The sequence below is a fragment of the Uloborus diversus genome, chromosome 2, assembly GCF_026930045.1.
Source record: "Uloborus diversus isolate 005 chromosome 2, Udiv.v.3.1, whole genome shotgun sequence".
Taxonomy (NCBI): domain Eukaryota; kingdom Metazoa; phylum Arthropoda; class Arachnida; order Araneae; family Uloboridae; genus Uloborus; species Uloborus diversus.
This window is the reverse complement of record NC_072732.1, coordinates 37,555,371-37,569,646: the sequence shown is the minus strand read 5'-3', so window position 1 is coordinate 37,569,646 and position 14,276 is coordinate 37,555,371. Positions and strand designations below refer to the sequence as shown.

The 14,276-nt window shown below is 33.5% G+C and overlaps 1 protein-coding gene across 1 annotated transcript; it reads left to right on the top strand.

The window, feature by feature from the left end:
• Nucleotides 1-72: 72 nt before the first annotated feature.
• LOC129216975 (rRNA-processing protein UTP23 homolog) lies at nucleotides 73-13,858 on the top strand. The gene is made up of 3 exons (XM_054851200.1): nucleotides 73-469; nucleotides 10,555-10,721; nucleotides 13,419-13,858. The coding sequence occupies exons 1-3, from the start codon at nucleotides 250-252 to the stop codon at nucleotides 13,743-13,745; spliced, it is 714 nt and encodes a 237-aa protein (XP_054707175.1). The 5' UTR covers nucleotides 73-249; the 3' UTR covers nucleotides 13,746-13,858.
• Nucleotides 13,859-14,276: the final 418 nt, after the last annotated feature.

The following is a 14,276-nucleotide window of genomic DNA, read 5'->3' as shown; positions in this document are numbered from 1 at the left end:
ATTTTCAACATTTCTCGCCTTCGAAGTGCATATTGTGTATAAATCATTTGTTTTATTCCTCTTTTCATTGGATAATTCAACACTGAAGTTTATAGCCCTACCAATAAGAATAAGATATTTCGCTTGATTAGTGTGTACTTTACTTTTCCATATTTCCACTTGTTTGGATATTGAATTTGTCTGCATGCTTGTTTATTATTGTTATGTTTATTGTAGAGGAGGAAAGAAATTAACCATAACGTGTAAAAAATGAAAATTTCACGGCACAGACGAGTTCGCCGTTATTTAAATTTCTACAAGAATAATTTTCAATTTAGATCTCCTTTTCAAATATTAATTGATGCTACATTTTGCAAAGAAGCTCTTCAATGTAAATTGAATATTAAAGAACAAGTGCCTAAATATTTAGAAGATCCCGAGGTGAAACTTTTTACAACCCCATGCGTTATTACAGAAGCTGAATTATTGGGTTTGTATATTTTATTAAAATACTATCGTATTTCGTTTGACTATACTTATTCGAAAGCCCATTACCTTTTGCTGAAGTCAGCAATGTAAAAATGCTGTTATGAAGAAAATGCTTACATGAATTTTAGTTCTAAAATCAAAGCTTTGAGTGTCAACTCTTTAAATCTAAGAGGGATTCATTAGTGTTACAAAAAAAAAAAAAAAAAAAAATGGCCTGACATTTCAATGTTGAAATCTATTGGATATCAAAAACTGCAAAAGATCAACACCTTCCGTATAAATTTTTCAACTGGAATGTCCACAAAGACCTTTTAGGGCATATTTCTACTTAGTACTTCATTCGTATTATTATCCCTTTAAACTGATAAGTAAGTGAAATTAACTGACATCAGTCAATTCAGAACTTTGATAATCACACCTTTTTCTCTATCCAGTGCAGAAGAGTGGCGGATTTTCAAGCTTCGGGCCCTTCGCCTGTCTCAGAACTAAAGATAGGAATGGTCATAAAAAGAAATTTTAGGGGGGGGGGAGTTTTTTTTCTTTTTTTTGAAGGAAAGGGGTTTACTTTCATCCAGAAAAATTGGAAATTTTCCAGCATTGAATATTGTATTCTACGCAATTTATAACATTAACATTCTGATGCTTTATTCTTTCCTCCAAATCCCCTCGCAATTGAGACAGTTGTAACATGGTAAATCTGTCACTAGTGTAGAATGATTATGTCGACAGCATTTGAAAGATTCTTTATTTAATGATAAAACATGTTACCATGATTATCAGGTATCAAATTTTGTATCAGGAAAGAAATTTCCATTCAGGAACGTATATAAAAATTAATTTTGGGAGGGGCCCAAGCCAAATATTATAAAAAATTTTGATATTTAAATCAAAAAATATCAAATCCTTTTTCACAATGAGTGGTTTTAAAATTTATTTTGGGAAGGGCCAGGGCCCCTTCGGCTTCTCCCTTAAATTTCTTCTTGTATCCATTTATACAAAATTGCAGATAAACATAAACCAAATTTAGCCAATTAATTTCTTTTTCCTATTTAAATGATTTTTTAAAATTAATGATTAAAGTTAATGTAGATAAATTTACGATGTTCAATGGAAATGTGTTTACGTTTCCCAAAATAGATTAACATTTTTAACAGACTTCAAAAAAGGAGGTTCTGATTTCGTCTTGCGCCTTTTTATGCATGTTTTCGTATTATTCCAAGATTACTGGACCAATTTGAAAAATTCTTTTTTTTTTTGTTTGGAAGGGTTATACTTCCATGGTAATTTGGTCTGGATCCGACAAGGGGTCCCGGAGAAATCCAAGAAACTTCAAATTTTACACATTGTGGCTACGTAATCCAGCTTACGCCATGGGTGGGCTACGTCACGTAGGTCACCTGGTTTTGTCGTGACCTGTGTATTTTTCACTGCTAAGGTTTTGCCTTCGCCTTGAACGATATTTAATTCTTGCGGCATATGAATGATTAATTTTTGCGACACTGCCTGTTAATTTTTAATCATAGGTGTTACTGTGTAGCAAAGCAGTAAATTAAATATATTTTTCTGCTTTAATAGTTGAATCAATCAGCTTAGTTTTTTTTTTTTTTTACTAATAAATAACTTGATTTAGTCACATAAGTGTAATTTTTTTTTTCAATATTTCAGTTTTTAAATATATTTAATGTTCAATTTAAGGGGAATTGAATACTAAACACCAATTTCCTGATGATTTAATTTATATTCCTTAATAAACTGGTAACTTTTTAATAAACTTTGTAACTGGTGCCTGATTTCTGAAGTTTGACCAGCAGTCTTGCGTATTATAGACAAACGCGCGAAAATTTTTTTCAAACTGCTAAAGTTGATTTAAGAATTTTTTTTTTTTTTGTTGGGGGGGGGGGGGAATTGAAAAAAATAAATCAGTTTATTTCTGTTGAAGCCTAAAAATAAATAATGGTTTTGGCAGTTTTCTTCAGTTGGTGAAAAATAACCAAACTAGTATATGTTATTGTAAAAAAAAAAAAAATTTAAAGCACTTTTTTTTTATCTCTTTCATATTTGCATATAAATTTAATTCTTTATTCACAAGGGTGAGTTAGGCAAAATAATTTTTTGCAGAAAATTTTCCAGTTAGGTTTTTTGTTCGCAGAAAGCTTTTTATTTTATCTAAGTCTGTTGACCAGTATTCTAGATTTAATATTTAAACGATGTAGCCAGTTCAGTTAGAAATAAGGGTTATACTAATTAGCAGGCTTGAAAAAAAGGAGGAAGTTCTGAACTCGTCGTATTTATTTTTTCTTTGTACAATGTTCCATAAATACATGAAAACACCTGTACTGATTCGGAATTTTTTGTTTGAAACGGTTACTTCCAAGGCGGTCTAATGGTATTCAAGTCCGGGTTTTATTAAATCAAGGGGGCACTCTTCAAATATCATACTCACACTTAAAGTGATTTGTACTTCATTAACTTTGTACATATGGGGCATTCCACGGTATTTTTGACATTATGTAGAGTCCGTAACGTGACTTTTTTTTTTCCATAACTTTTTAATTTACTGTTTGATTTGCAAATTATTTTAATTTGAGCTGGTGTGTTGGTAGGAAAAGATCAAAATAAAATAATATGCTAATCAAACAGTAAATTAAAAAGTCATGGCAAAAAAGGTCACGTTACAAACTCTACATAATGTCAAAAATACCGTGGAATGCCCCATATTGTCTCGCTTCGTGAACCGGTTTTTATGATTTTTTTGTTTAGTGAATAGAGGTGGTCTAACTTAGGTTCCAAATCTTTGATTGACCCTATTTGTTCTTTAGAGAAAAGTTATGGGTAAAAAAAAATAAATTTCATGTAATTTCCCTCACAAACAATTAAATATAAAACCCATTCTTAAAAAAATGCCATAAAACAAAGGTATGTACTTTCTTTACCCATAGTTAAAGAAAGAACTAAAAAACATTGTACGTTGCACCAGAGGAAAAATTTCCACGTACACAAAAAAACCGTAATTTATATGTGTAAAAACAAGCCACACAACATCATTGAGTTTTCCAGCCAAAACTGCCATTTTTAATTATCCTTCCATGGAACAAAACAAAAACTGCGCCCTCTATAAATTAAAATAGAAGTTATGAATTAAAGTAGAAGTAATTAAAATAAAAATTCCTTTGCTTGCCGCCATCATATATATGAACTGATCTATCCTACTAAAATGCAGTGCTATGGAGGAGCTGCGGAGTTGTTCCGAACTGTACCCTAACTTAAAAATTTACTTGACTTTTACCATGCTGAACTCACTAATATTACGGTCAGGGATGACTATCAAGAGTTGATAGAACTGCCTATCATATTTTTAGGTGGATATACAGAAAATGAATTTAAAATAAGACCACCGGGAGCCATGCACCAAGCTCGATGGATGACTCGAGCGATTTACTCCCTAAAACTATTACTATTTAATTCACAACTAAAGTTAGATATGAAGGAAAATGAAACATTGTTTGATGTCTGCTTGTTTGTAGTAACAATATACAAGAAACCATGCCTTCAATGTATTTTGACAGTCAAAGCACCCAACAAAGAGTTGTGCTTTTTGAAAAAGTGTACGAAAATGTGGACCCAATTATCTCAAAAGCTGCTCTACAAAAATTCATCCAGCTTTTATGGTATGGTCAATAATATTTCATTCTTTGATGTGAAAAAGACTGTCTCAATGTTTAAAACAGTAAACGATGCAGCTGAAAAAGCGGTAGAAATGATGCTTGGTTTGCTTACAGCTGATGAGGAACAAAAACAATTTGTGTTACGTTGCATTCAAGAGCACCAGAAGCTCTATCCTGACTGCAAAAAGCAAACATTGAAATAAAAATATGTGCAGTAATGTTTCTTGTAGTCTAATATTGTTGTAAATATCTACTTTAAATAAATTGATGTCACGTGTAGTAATGAATTATACAGTTAAAGCAATATTTCCACAATAGTTGCTGTACAGGATTTCAGGTCCAATTTTGACCTTAAGTCGGCATGGGTTCCCGTTATTTTATTGCAATAAAACATTTTTCTCATGTTTCTGAGGTGAAAAGGAAAAAATTGGAGGGTATGCGGATTCGATTTCACAATATTCTTTTTCGCCATTATATCTTGAGACACCCTAATATATATATATACATTTTGCGTACAAACTTACACTATATCACCAAAAGTGGGACACTTTCAAAAATTCATTTTTAAGGATTTCTCAACAAATAAGAGATTAATTGCTTTGGAAATTTTGTCACATAGCAGGTATGCTCCAGCTGTCATTTTTCAATAAAAATTATATCACCCTTGCGTTTCGGGGTCAGTAACAATTTGAGGCTAGCAAAAATGTTTTTTGGTCATCATTCATCGTAAATATTTGAGAATAAGCTGTAAATTTCAGAAATTAGTTAGCTTACTATGTACAATCTTTTTTTATACATTCGAGAAGGTATCACTGATATTCACGAAAATATAAGCATTTCTTTCAAAACTACTAATTTTATTTGAAGGTTTTCGGTTCATAACACGCAAAGTTTCTCATCAAGGCTTACGAAATTTTCAGAAAACTTGACAGCATACAAGAGAAGCATAATACCAAAATTTGAAATTAAAATGTTTAAAATTTGATAAAATATAAACATTTAAAGCAATTAATTTTTCACTGCGCATGCACGAAAGATAGCAATTTAAAACTTTCATTATCTAAAACCCAAATAACTCTCTTCAACTAATACAAAAGTTCCAGTTCAATATCTTAAAAATTTAGAAAGTTATCAGCGATCTAATGATCAGAATTTCAATAATTCTTGGATGGGCGACAAACCATGAGAGGACGTTCGCAAATTTGTAACATTTGCTTGCAATTGTTCAGTGTGATTCATGATAAAAACATCAGCTTATTTGCGAACGATCCCTCGTGATTTGTAGTTATTCACATTCGGCTCATTAGTTTGCTGATAACTTTCTAAATTTTTAAGATATTGAACTGGAATTTTTTTATGAGTTGAGGACTCTAGTTGGGTATTAGATGATAAAAGTTATAAATTGCAACCTTTCGTGCACGTGTAGTAATAAATTAATTTCTTTAAATGTTCATATTTTATCAAATTTCCAACATTTTAATTTCAAATTTTAGTATTATGCTTCTCTTGTATGCTGGCAAGTTTTCTGAAAGTTTCGTAAGCTTTGATGAGAAACTTTGCATGTTATGAGCCCAAAACCTTCAAATAAAATTTGTAATTTTGAAAGAAATGCTTATATTTTCATAAATATCAGTGATACCTTCTCAAAAGTATGAAAAATGATTGTACATAGTGAGCTAACTAATTTCAGAAATTTACAACTTATTCTGAGCTATTTACAATGAACAATGACCAAAAAAAAAAACATTTTGTTCCCTCAATTTGTTTCTGACCCCCGAAATGCAAAGGTGATATAATTTTTATTGGAAATTGACAGTTGGAGCATACTAGTTATGTGACAAAATTTACAAAGCAATTGGTCTTTTGTTTCTTGAGGAATCCTTAAAAATGTGAATTTTTGAAAGTGTCCCAATACTTTTGGTCATATAGTGAACTATACTTTCACACAATTGCCTGCTTCAGTGTCAAATCCCGGTTTTCCGATTACACTATACTTGTATTGACCAAATATAGTTAGGTGATAGAGGGGGGAGAAGATATATGAGACCAGTGGCGTAGCTAGGGTTTGGCTGAGAGGGCAGTTGGTCTAGGGCGGCACTTTTTTAGGGGCGGAAGATTTACGCTCAATATCTGGGAAAAGCATACGTATTTTCCCAAAAAGGATAGTATATTTTTTATCTATATTTGCAGGCAAAAATAAATTCTCTTTGAAATGTAAGTCTTTCGTATCACTATCAGAATAAAATTACTTAGATACCAAACAAGAGTTTTTGTGTATAGCATATCAGTACAATCCCTTGTTTTTCTCTGAGGGGATGGCAGAGGAAAATCATGGAACCAATGTTTTTTCTACTTGTAGAGGTAAACTCGAGGTGGAAGAAAACAATGAAATTTTTCTAAATTTCGTTATAAAGAAAAGTTTAAACTTGATTATAAGAGAGTTTCTTGAAAACCTCCTAATAAAACAAAAACTTCCCTTATTTAACATCAGGAAAATGGTGGCAAGAATCAAAGAAAGGGAGGATGAAGGATCCTTCAAATCCCTGACAATCTTAGCAATTTATTTTCGTTTGATTTTGCCATCAACCTTTTGAAGAAAAACAATCGGCATCGGCCCATCAGCCAAAAAATGCCATCGGTCAAGCCCTAGTTCTTTGATCATGTTTTTTTAATCTGAATTCTTCCTGTTGGCGCTAAAAAAAGCATCGCTAAGAACAATGTATGACATATGTCGTCATACATCGTTTTCTTGGTGACGTTTTCTTGGCGCCAAGGGTGGGGTATATGACATTAGTTCTGTGTTTATTTTATATTGGATGTTTAGTTTAGTTGATTTTTGTACTGGAATTGTAAAATAAGTTTCATTTCTAGGTTTCGATAGTAAATAGTATGTAAGTGTAATCAGTTATTTTTTACTTTTTAGTTTGTAGGTGTTTTTTGATGGCGGTTTTTTTCTTATTTAAGAGTAATTTTCTATTCTATATTTGCGTAAAATTCAAATAATACCATTTAAAAATTTTAAACAAATGTGCAGTAAAATATGGTTTTTGGTACATCTCTAGTTTAGTTCTTTCTAGGCTTAATTTAAGAAATCCCTGCTTGTATTTAAAAAATCTCTTTTACACTTATATTTTCTGTCTCTAAATTTATTCATGCAAAATCTCCCACATTTTCATCTTTCAATGTTGGCAGCTACACTGGTGCTCAAAAATGAAGGACGAAGTCGAAAAATTAGCATATCAGCTGAACAAAGAGGCAGAGCGGACAGAAAGACCAATCAGGAGATTAAGTAAGGTGATGTACGGTAGCACATGCGCAGATATGCAGGCAGACATAATGGGGGAGTGTCTGAGTAGTATAAAGCATGTTGTCGGTGTAAGATCAGTATTTCTGGCAAAGAGATTGCACGCCGTATAGCAGTTAAAATCACACCAAGTTGCTGCCCCAGCGAGAAATGGCGAATAATCAATCTGTTAGATGACATCTGGATGCTTTTACCCGAGGTCGAATCATTGGGAAGTTGGAGGAAGGCCGCAGTGTGACAAGTGTGGCTGCAGAGTTCGGAATTGCTCACAGCATCGTTTCACGACTTTGGAGACAATTTGAAACTACAGGAACAGCTATCCAGGGGTTCAGTAGTAGTCGTCCACGAGGAACCACACCCGCAGATGACCGGTATATTGTCTTACAGGCCAGAAGAAACAAGCTGCAGACAGCGGGAGAAATCGCTAGACACAGGCGACTGGACGACCGATATCGTGTTTTACCGTGGCCAGAAGACTGCACAGTGGTGGTCTGTTTGCACGAAGCCCTATACGGTGTGTACCTCTAACGCCTGCCTATCGGAGAAGGCGTTCTCTGTGGTGCCGGGAACACCGGAATTAGAGGGACAATGAATGGGGACAAGTACTCTTTACAGATGAGAGCAGATTCAGTCTGAGTAGCGATTCTCATCTGGAGAGAGCGGGGAAGCCGCAATCATCCCTCGAACATCATTGAAAGGGACAGGTATGGAGGTCGCGGTGTTCTCGTTTGGGGAGGCATCATGCTTGGCAGTCGTACAGACCTTCACATCTTCGACGCAGGTTTAGTCAACGGGACCCGTTATTGTAACGAGATTCTTCTTCCATATGTGCGTCTTTTTAGAGGCGCTATGGGTTCGTAGTTCCTTTTCATGGACGACAATGCACCATGTCATCGCACAGAAGCTGCCGAACAGCTCTTAGAGAGTGAGGATATTGAACATATGGATTGGCCGGCACGATCTCCGGATCTCAATCCCATCGAGCATGTATGGGATTTTCTAGGCAGACGCTTGGCAGCTCGTACCTTACCACCAGTAACGATTCGGGAGCTTCGATTGGCGCTGCAAGACAAATGGGCAGCAATGCCTCAACAACTCATTGACACCCTCATTCTCAGCATGGGCAGACGCTGTGAAACCTGCCTAGCAGTCGGGGGAGATCATATCCCCTACTAAAGACCGGATGTTTCTTGCTGGACACCCATCACAGGGATGTTTCGGCCTTCGGTCGCATTGCACTCCATGCTACTTTTTCAATAAAGCAGGGGTAGAAGTAGTCATATATATCCTATATTTTCAAAAAAAGCATCAAAAGTGTCCTATATTTTTAGCAATTGTCTTATATTTCCTATATTCCCATAATTTGGTGTGTATATTTTTAGAAAATGACCTTGGAAAAACCTTTAGGTCACTTGATTCACACTTTCTTTCAAAGCTTGACAACAAATACTCAAGTCTGCTTAAAAACAAGATGTTTGTATATAAAAAAATATTTTTTTGAAATCTCCAGCACAACCTGTGTGTTTTAATTTTGTTTTAGGTGTCGAGCATTTTTGACAATTTTTAAAATTGTTTTAAGAGAAAGCTTCAGTGATCCATATTTTATAACAAGCTCTCCTAACTATTGATGAAGTACTTTGTCAATGAATTGGTACAAACACCAAAATGTGGGGAAGATTCATTTGATATTTAAAAAAAGCCTATTGAAATGCTTAAATTTAGGTAACTATGCCAAAAAAAAAAAGAAGAAGAAAGGATGAATGAACTTTCCCTGGATTAAAAATTTGATTTTCTTGCAAAAGTTGGTTTACATTATTGTAACACTATATTTTTAGCAGAATTCGTTATTGAAAATTAAGCTTTTCAGAAATTAAAAAAAAAAAAAGTTGCATCCTCTTTATTAGAAAGGAATGTTCCAAAGCTACGTCATCTGAAAAATATCTATGCAATATATTGCCCTAAGTACTAAAAAAAAAATTCTCTAGGCAAATTAACAGATGGAGTCAAATCTTTACATACATAATGTTAAAATTTTTGAGGAATGGAGATTTGATGGTACAGTGAAACTTCTCTGGAGCGACCAGTGTTCATTTTAGAAAAAAAGTGGTCATTAATGGAGGTTGGTCGCTCTTGGAGGTCATTTTCGAACATGCAAATATAGCACTATAGTTGTTATTTACCTTCTTCATGCAGTGTATTAACCAAGAATATTATCATAAGAATGTATTTAAATAAAGAAACTTTTTTTTTAAATTTTAAATGTAAAATATACTTTTTACATGATTTTTCTATTTAAAAACTAATAGCTTTAAAATTCGCCTGCTTCAGATTCTTTGTTTTTCCTAAAACAACTTTAGTTTCTAGTTTAGTTTTCAGCTGCAAAAATAAATTAATAATGTGTCCTTATTATTAGTGCAAGATAAGATTATCTATTTCTGTTAGAGTTTGTTGTGCTGACAGCTTTTTTTTTTTTTTTTTACTGCTGATTTCCTTTAATTTCCTTCCTTGTGTAAGTTTAAGACTTCTGCACGTTTCTCGAGCGTGAGATTTGCTTGGTTTTTCAAAATTTTGACTGCAATGTATGGTATGGTGATGAAAAGCAGAATGCAAATTCACTGAAACCAACTCTTGAGCTTTCAAAGGCTCAGGAAACTCATTCTAGGTATGTTATAATTTTTATTTTAATTTTTTTTTTTAAACTGTATGCGGTATGATTAATTGAAATCATTGATAATAATTGCTGCGAGAATAACTAGATAATATAAACTATATATTGTTTACCTTTTCAAACAAAATTATTCATAAAATGTGTCCTATATTTTTCCTATATTTTTCATGGAAAATGTCCTATATATTACAAGTTAACCACTTCTACCCCTGATAAAGCTTCTTTTTATCCCTCTGATTTCTCTTTTAGTAAGTGTTACTTACATTACACATGTCCTTACGTATTGGGGATCTTACGGTATTAAATGTGTTGATTTGGAAAGCTTTTGTACAAAGTTATATTGAAAAAACCGTCTCGTCCTTAATTTTTGCACACCAGTGTATATCATAAAAAGAAATAATTTGAATTTTTTAAATAATTTATTAATGTGCAACATTAACATTCTGTAGGTCCAAAAGTTTTTGGGGCCATGCTGATTGTTAAACAGTTTAAGGCTCGGAAATGTGGTCATGAGAAGAATCCTATTTGTGCTGCAGATTGTTTACTGTCTATGGTGTCAGACGGAAACCCTGATCACTATATAATTGCAACTCAAGATCGGGAAGTGACTGAAAAGGTATGTAGACATATAAAAATTTCTGTTTAGTTTATTACTTTTTTTTTTAGAGATAGGTTTAGTACAGTATATTCTCTACAATCTTCAATAATGTTACGATAAAAATACAGTGAAACTTCTATGAGTGACCACCTCTATATAGCGGCCATCTCCATTAATGAACACTTTTCTGAGGCACTGATTTTCCCCCGTAATGACTAATGTTAAAATACCTCTGGGAAAGACCACTGAAACCTCTCACAACGATCGGCAAATCGCAGCAAACCTCAGCATTAACAAATTTAGGAATTTTTGTTAGAGAAAACTCAAAAAGAGAGTGACAACAAAAGAAAAGCAATAGAACATTTAGTTTGTATACAGATCTGTTTTCTCATCTTAACTAAGGTGGAAGGAAACCAGAATAAGGGATTAAAATATATTCTCCTGTGGGTCCTAACATGTTCCTTTCTTGCCTTCTCTGTTTGGAACCTCAAAAATGTCACAAAAAGGAGGGTATTGTTTTTTGGACCCTTGGGAAGCTAAGGTGGCACATGCACATCTCGAGGCAAGTCAAGTGGACGCCTGTCATTGAGGGTGGTTGGTAAGAATAGAACTTCTTTAAAAGGTTGTTTCTTAGAATTTTCTGGTTGCTTATAGGAGAGGAGGGTTAGAATGGAGCATTCCTAGTTCATTACAGTGGACACAATCTATTTTTAGCACATTTGCTCAGGAATTGGTTTCAGTGAAGTTACATTCTTCATTTCATCACCATACATCGCATGCAAAATTCTGAAAAAGCTAGTTATCTCATGCTCAAGAAATGTGTAGAAGTTATCAACTTTCACGAGGAAGGATGATCAGAAAGGAAATTAATGTAAAAAGTATTTTAATATAAAAAATGAAAAAAAAAAAGTTTCTTTATATCTTAATGTTCTTGATGAATACACTGCAGGAAGAAGAAAAATAACAGCTATTGGTGGTGTATTTGCATTTTCGAAAATGATCTCTAGGAGTGACCAACCTCCATTAACGACCACTTTTTTCAGGAATGGAGAGTGGTCGCTCCAGAGAAGTTTCACTCTATCAGAATTTAAGAGCATAAATGACACAGGGGTGCCCATCCACCCAAGAGTAATGGTGCCCCCCCCCCCCTAAACACCATTAAGACCTCTTAAAAGAGTGGGAGCCTCCCCAAAAAACAGAAAAATACTTTTAAAAGCAACCCCATCAAAAAATATCATTAGCTCAATCTGCACAAATTTGGCCACTTCTGAATTTTGGCAGGTAGGAAAAACTCTAGTGATCCATTTCTATCCTCTAATTAGCGTAATTATGCTGCTTTTAAAGAAATCTTATATCTACTGTCCATAAAATAATTCATTTAACATTACTTGTTTTACTTAGAGCTGTGTATTTACTTGTTCTTTTTTGCACTAAATTTTCATATCATGTGAATATAAACTGAACTGTGAAACTTATAAAATGATGAAAATTTGTTCAAACTAAAATCAAAACCATGATATTCTAAAAGGTTTTTTTTATTAAAACAGTTACTTGCATCTTCATAGGCAATTGATTCTACAAAGACAAAAGCATCAGCAAAGTTTTAAACCTTGAATTCCCGCAATGATTGCTCAGTTACAGTGATACAGGTCAATGGGTGTCCACAAACAGGACAAAATGTTCATAAGAAGATAGCTGTGTTGACAGAAACATGTCTCGCCAATGAAACAAGAAGTGTGATAAGGTTTTTGCGTTGGGAGGTATCAAAGCACCCTCCTTTCAGTCCTGACCTTGCACCAAGTGATTTCCATCTCTTTGGACCTTGGGATGTTAGCAGTTCAGAACCGATGCTGTGGTTCAGCAAGCCCTTTTGATGTGGTTTAACATTATCGAACATGATTTCTTACAGGCCACACCTTCAAGTATTTTTAAAGATCCAAAGAAATGGAAGTCACTTGGTGCGAGGTCGGAACTGTAAGGAGGATGGTCTAAATACTTCCCAATGCAAAAACCTTATCACACTTCTTGTTTCATTTGCAGGACATGTTTCTGTCAATGCAGCTATCTTCAAACTGACATTTTGTCCTTTTAGTAGACACCCAGGTTCATCCTTTGGTACATATTTAAAGCTCTGATCATTTTCTATATCTTTTTTATACTATTTGAGCATATTATGTGCCTAACATCATAATCTAGAACAAAACATATTTTATATGTTTCTAGTTAGCAATCATTTTTTATATTACAATGTGTTGGACATAATTAATATTTAAAAATGCAAATTTAAAAAAAAAGAAAGGATGGAAAACCTTAAGCAGTGGTTAGTATACTGCTTCTGAAAATGAATGAGCACTACAAAATCATGAATTGCAGTAATTAAAAAAAAAAAAAGAGCCAATACTACTGACCCTTAAGTTCATCCATTAAATGTAATTACATTATGTCAGGTTGTCATTTAGGGGATCAATGACATTGCCCCCCCCCCCCCAGTTTTTACATGTAAGTGGACATAGTTTTGTCGTTTTCTGACAAAACTAGTTTTCAGTATGCAACCTTTGCTCCACCCCCACCCCCAAAAATTCGAAACAGCAGGCCAGCACAATCTTTAAAAATGCTTTTGAAGTTATCTTTTAAAAATTCCACTGCATTTGTAATAGTTTTTTTTATATAACTTGTTGTGCAAAAACATATGTTTACTAATTTATTTTTTAATAGGTGCGATCAATGCCTGGTATTCCTCTTATGTATGTGAAATACAATGCAGTTATATTAGAAAAACCATCGGCTTTGAACACAGAAACTGTTGAAATAAAAACTCAAGAAAAACTGAAAGGCTCAGAACATGAAAGTGCTATTTTGAAGCAATTGAAAACTGAAGTTTTTGGCGAACAAGTTGTAAATAAAAAGAAAAGGAAAAAGATAAAAGGTCCCAATCCTTTATCTTGTAAGAAAAAGAAAAGTAAACCTATTGTTCAGCAAGAAAAGGTCCGAAATAGAAAGCGACATAAGAGAGTGAAGAAAAACATGTCTGAAACTACATGAGAAAATATTTTTCATGATGAGTTACTATTGAATATAAAAAGTGTAATTATGTGATTTTAAAAATGTATAGTAATTGAAATATGACAGTTTAAAAAGTTCTGTTTCAGAGTTTTCATTACTTAACTATAATTTCATCATAATGAAATAGAAATGTTAAAAAATTAAATTTTTCACAAAGTTCATCAAACCTAATTACATACTGTAAAAGCACTTATTTTTGTGATCTTAACAAGCCTGTTGTAATTGCAAATATTTTAACCTCATGGAATATTTTATTTTTAAGCATATAATCAACTCTTGGTTCTGTTCATGTAAAATTCGTTAAAAGAAGTGCTTTTACAGTAGTCTATCTTAATCAGTAAGTTCCCAGTGCGGTAAGCGGTGGTGTAATTCTGAAAAAAAAAAAAGTGTGAGTATGTTTCCACATGAGATAAGTTAATGAAATCAAAAAGTGGGGAAATGCTTGTTTCAAAATGGGACAATGTCTTCCTGTGTCCCCCCTCATCAGTGGTGTTCGCATAGGCAGTGGCG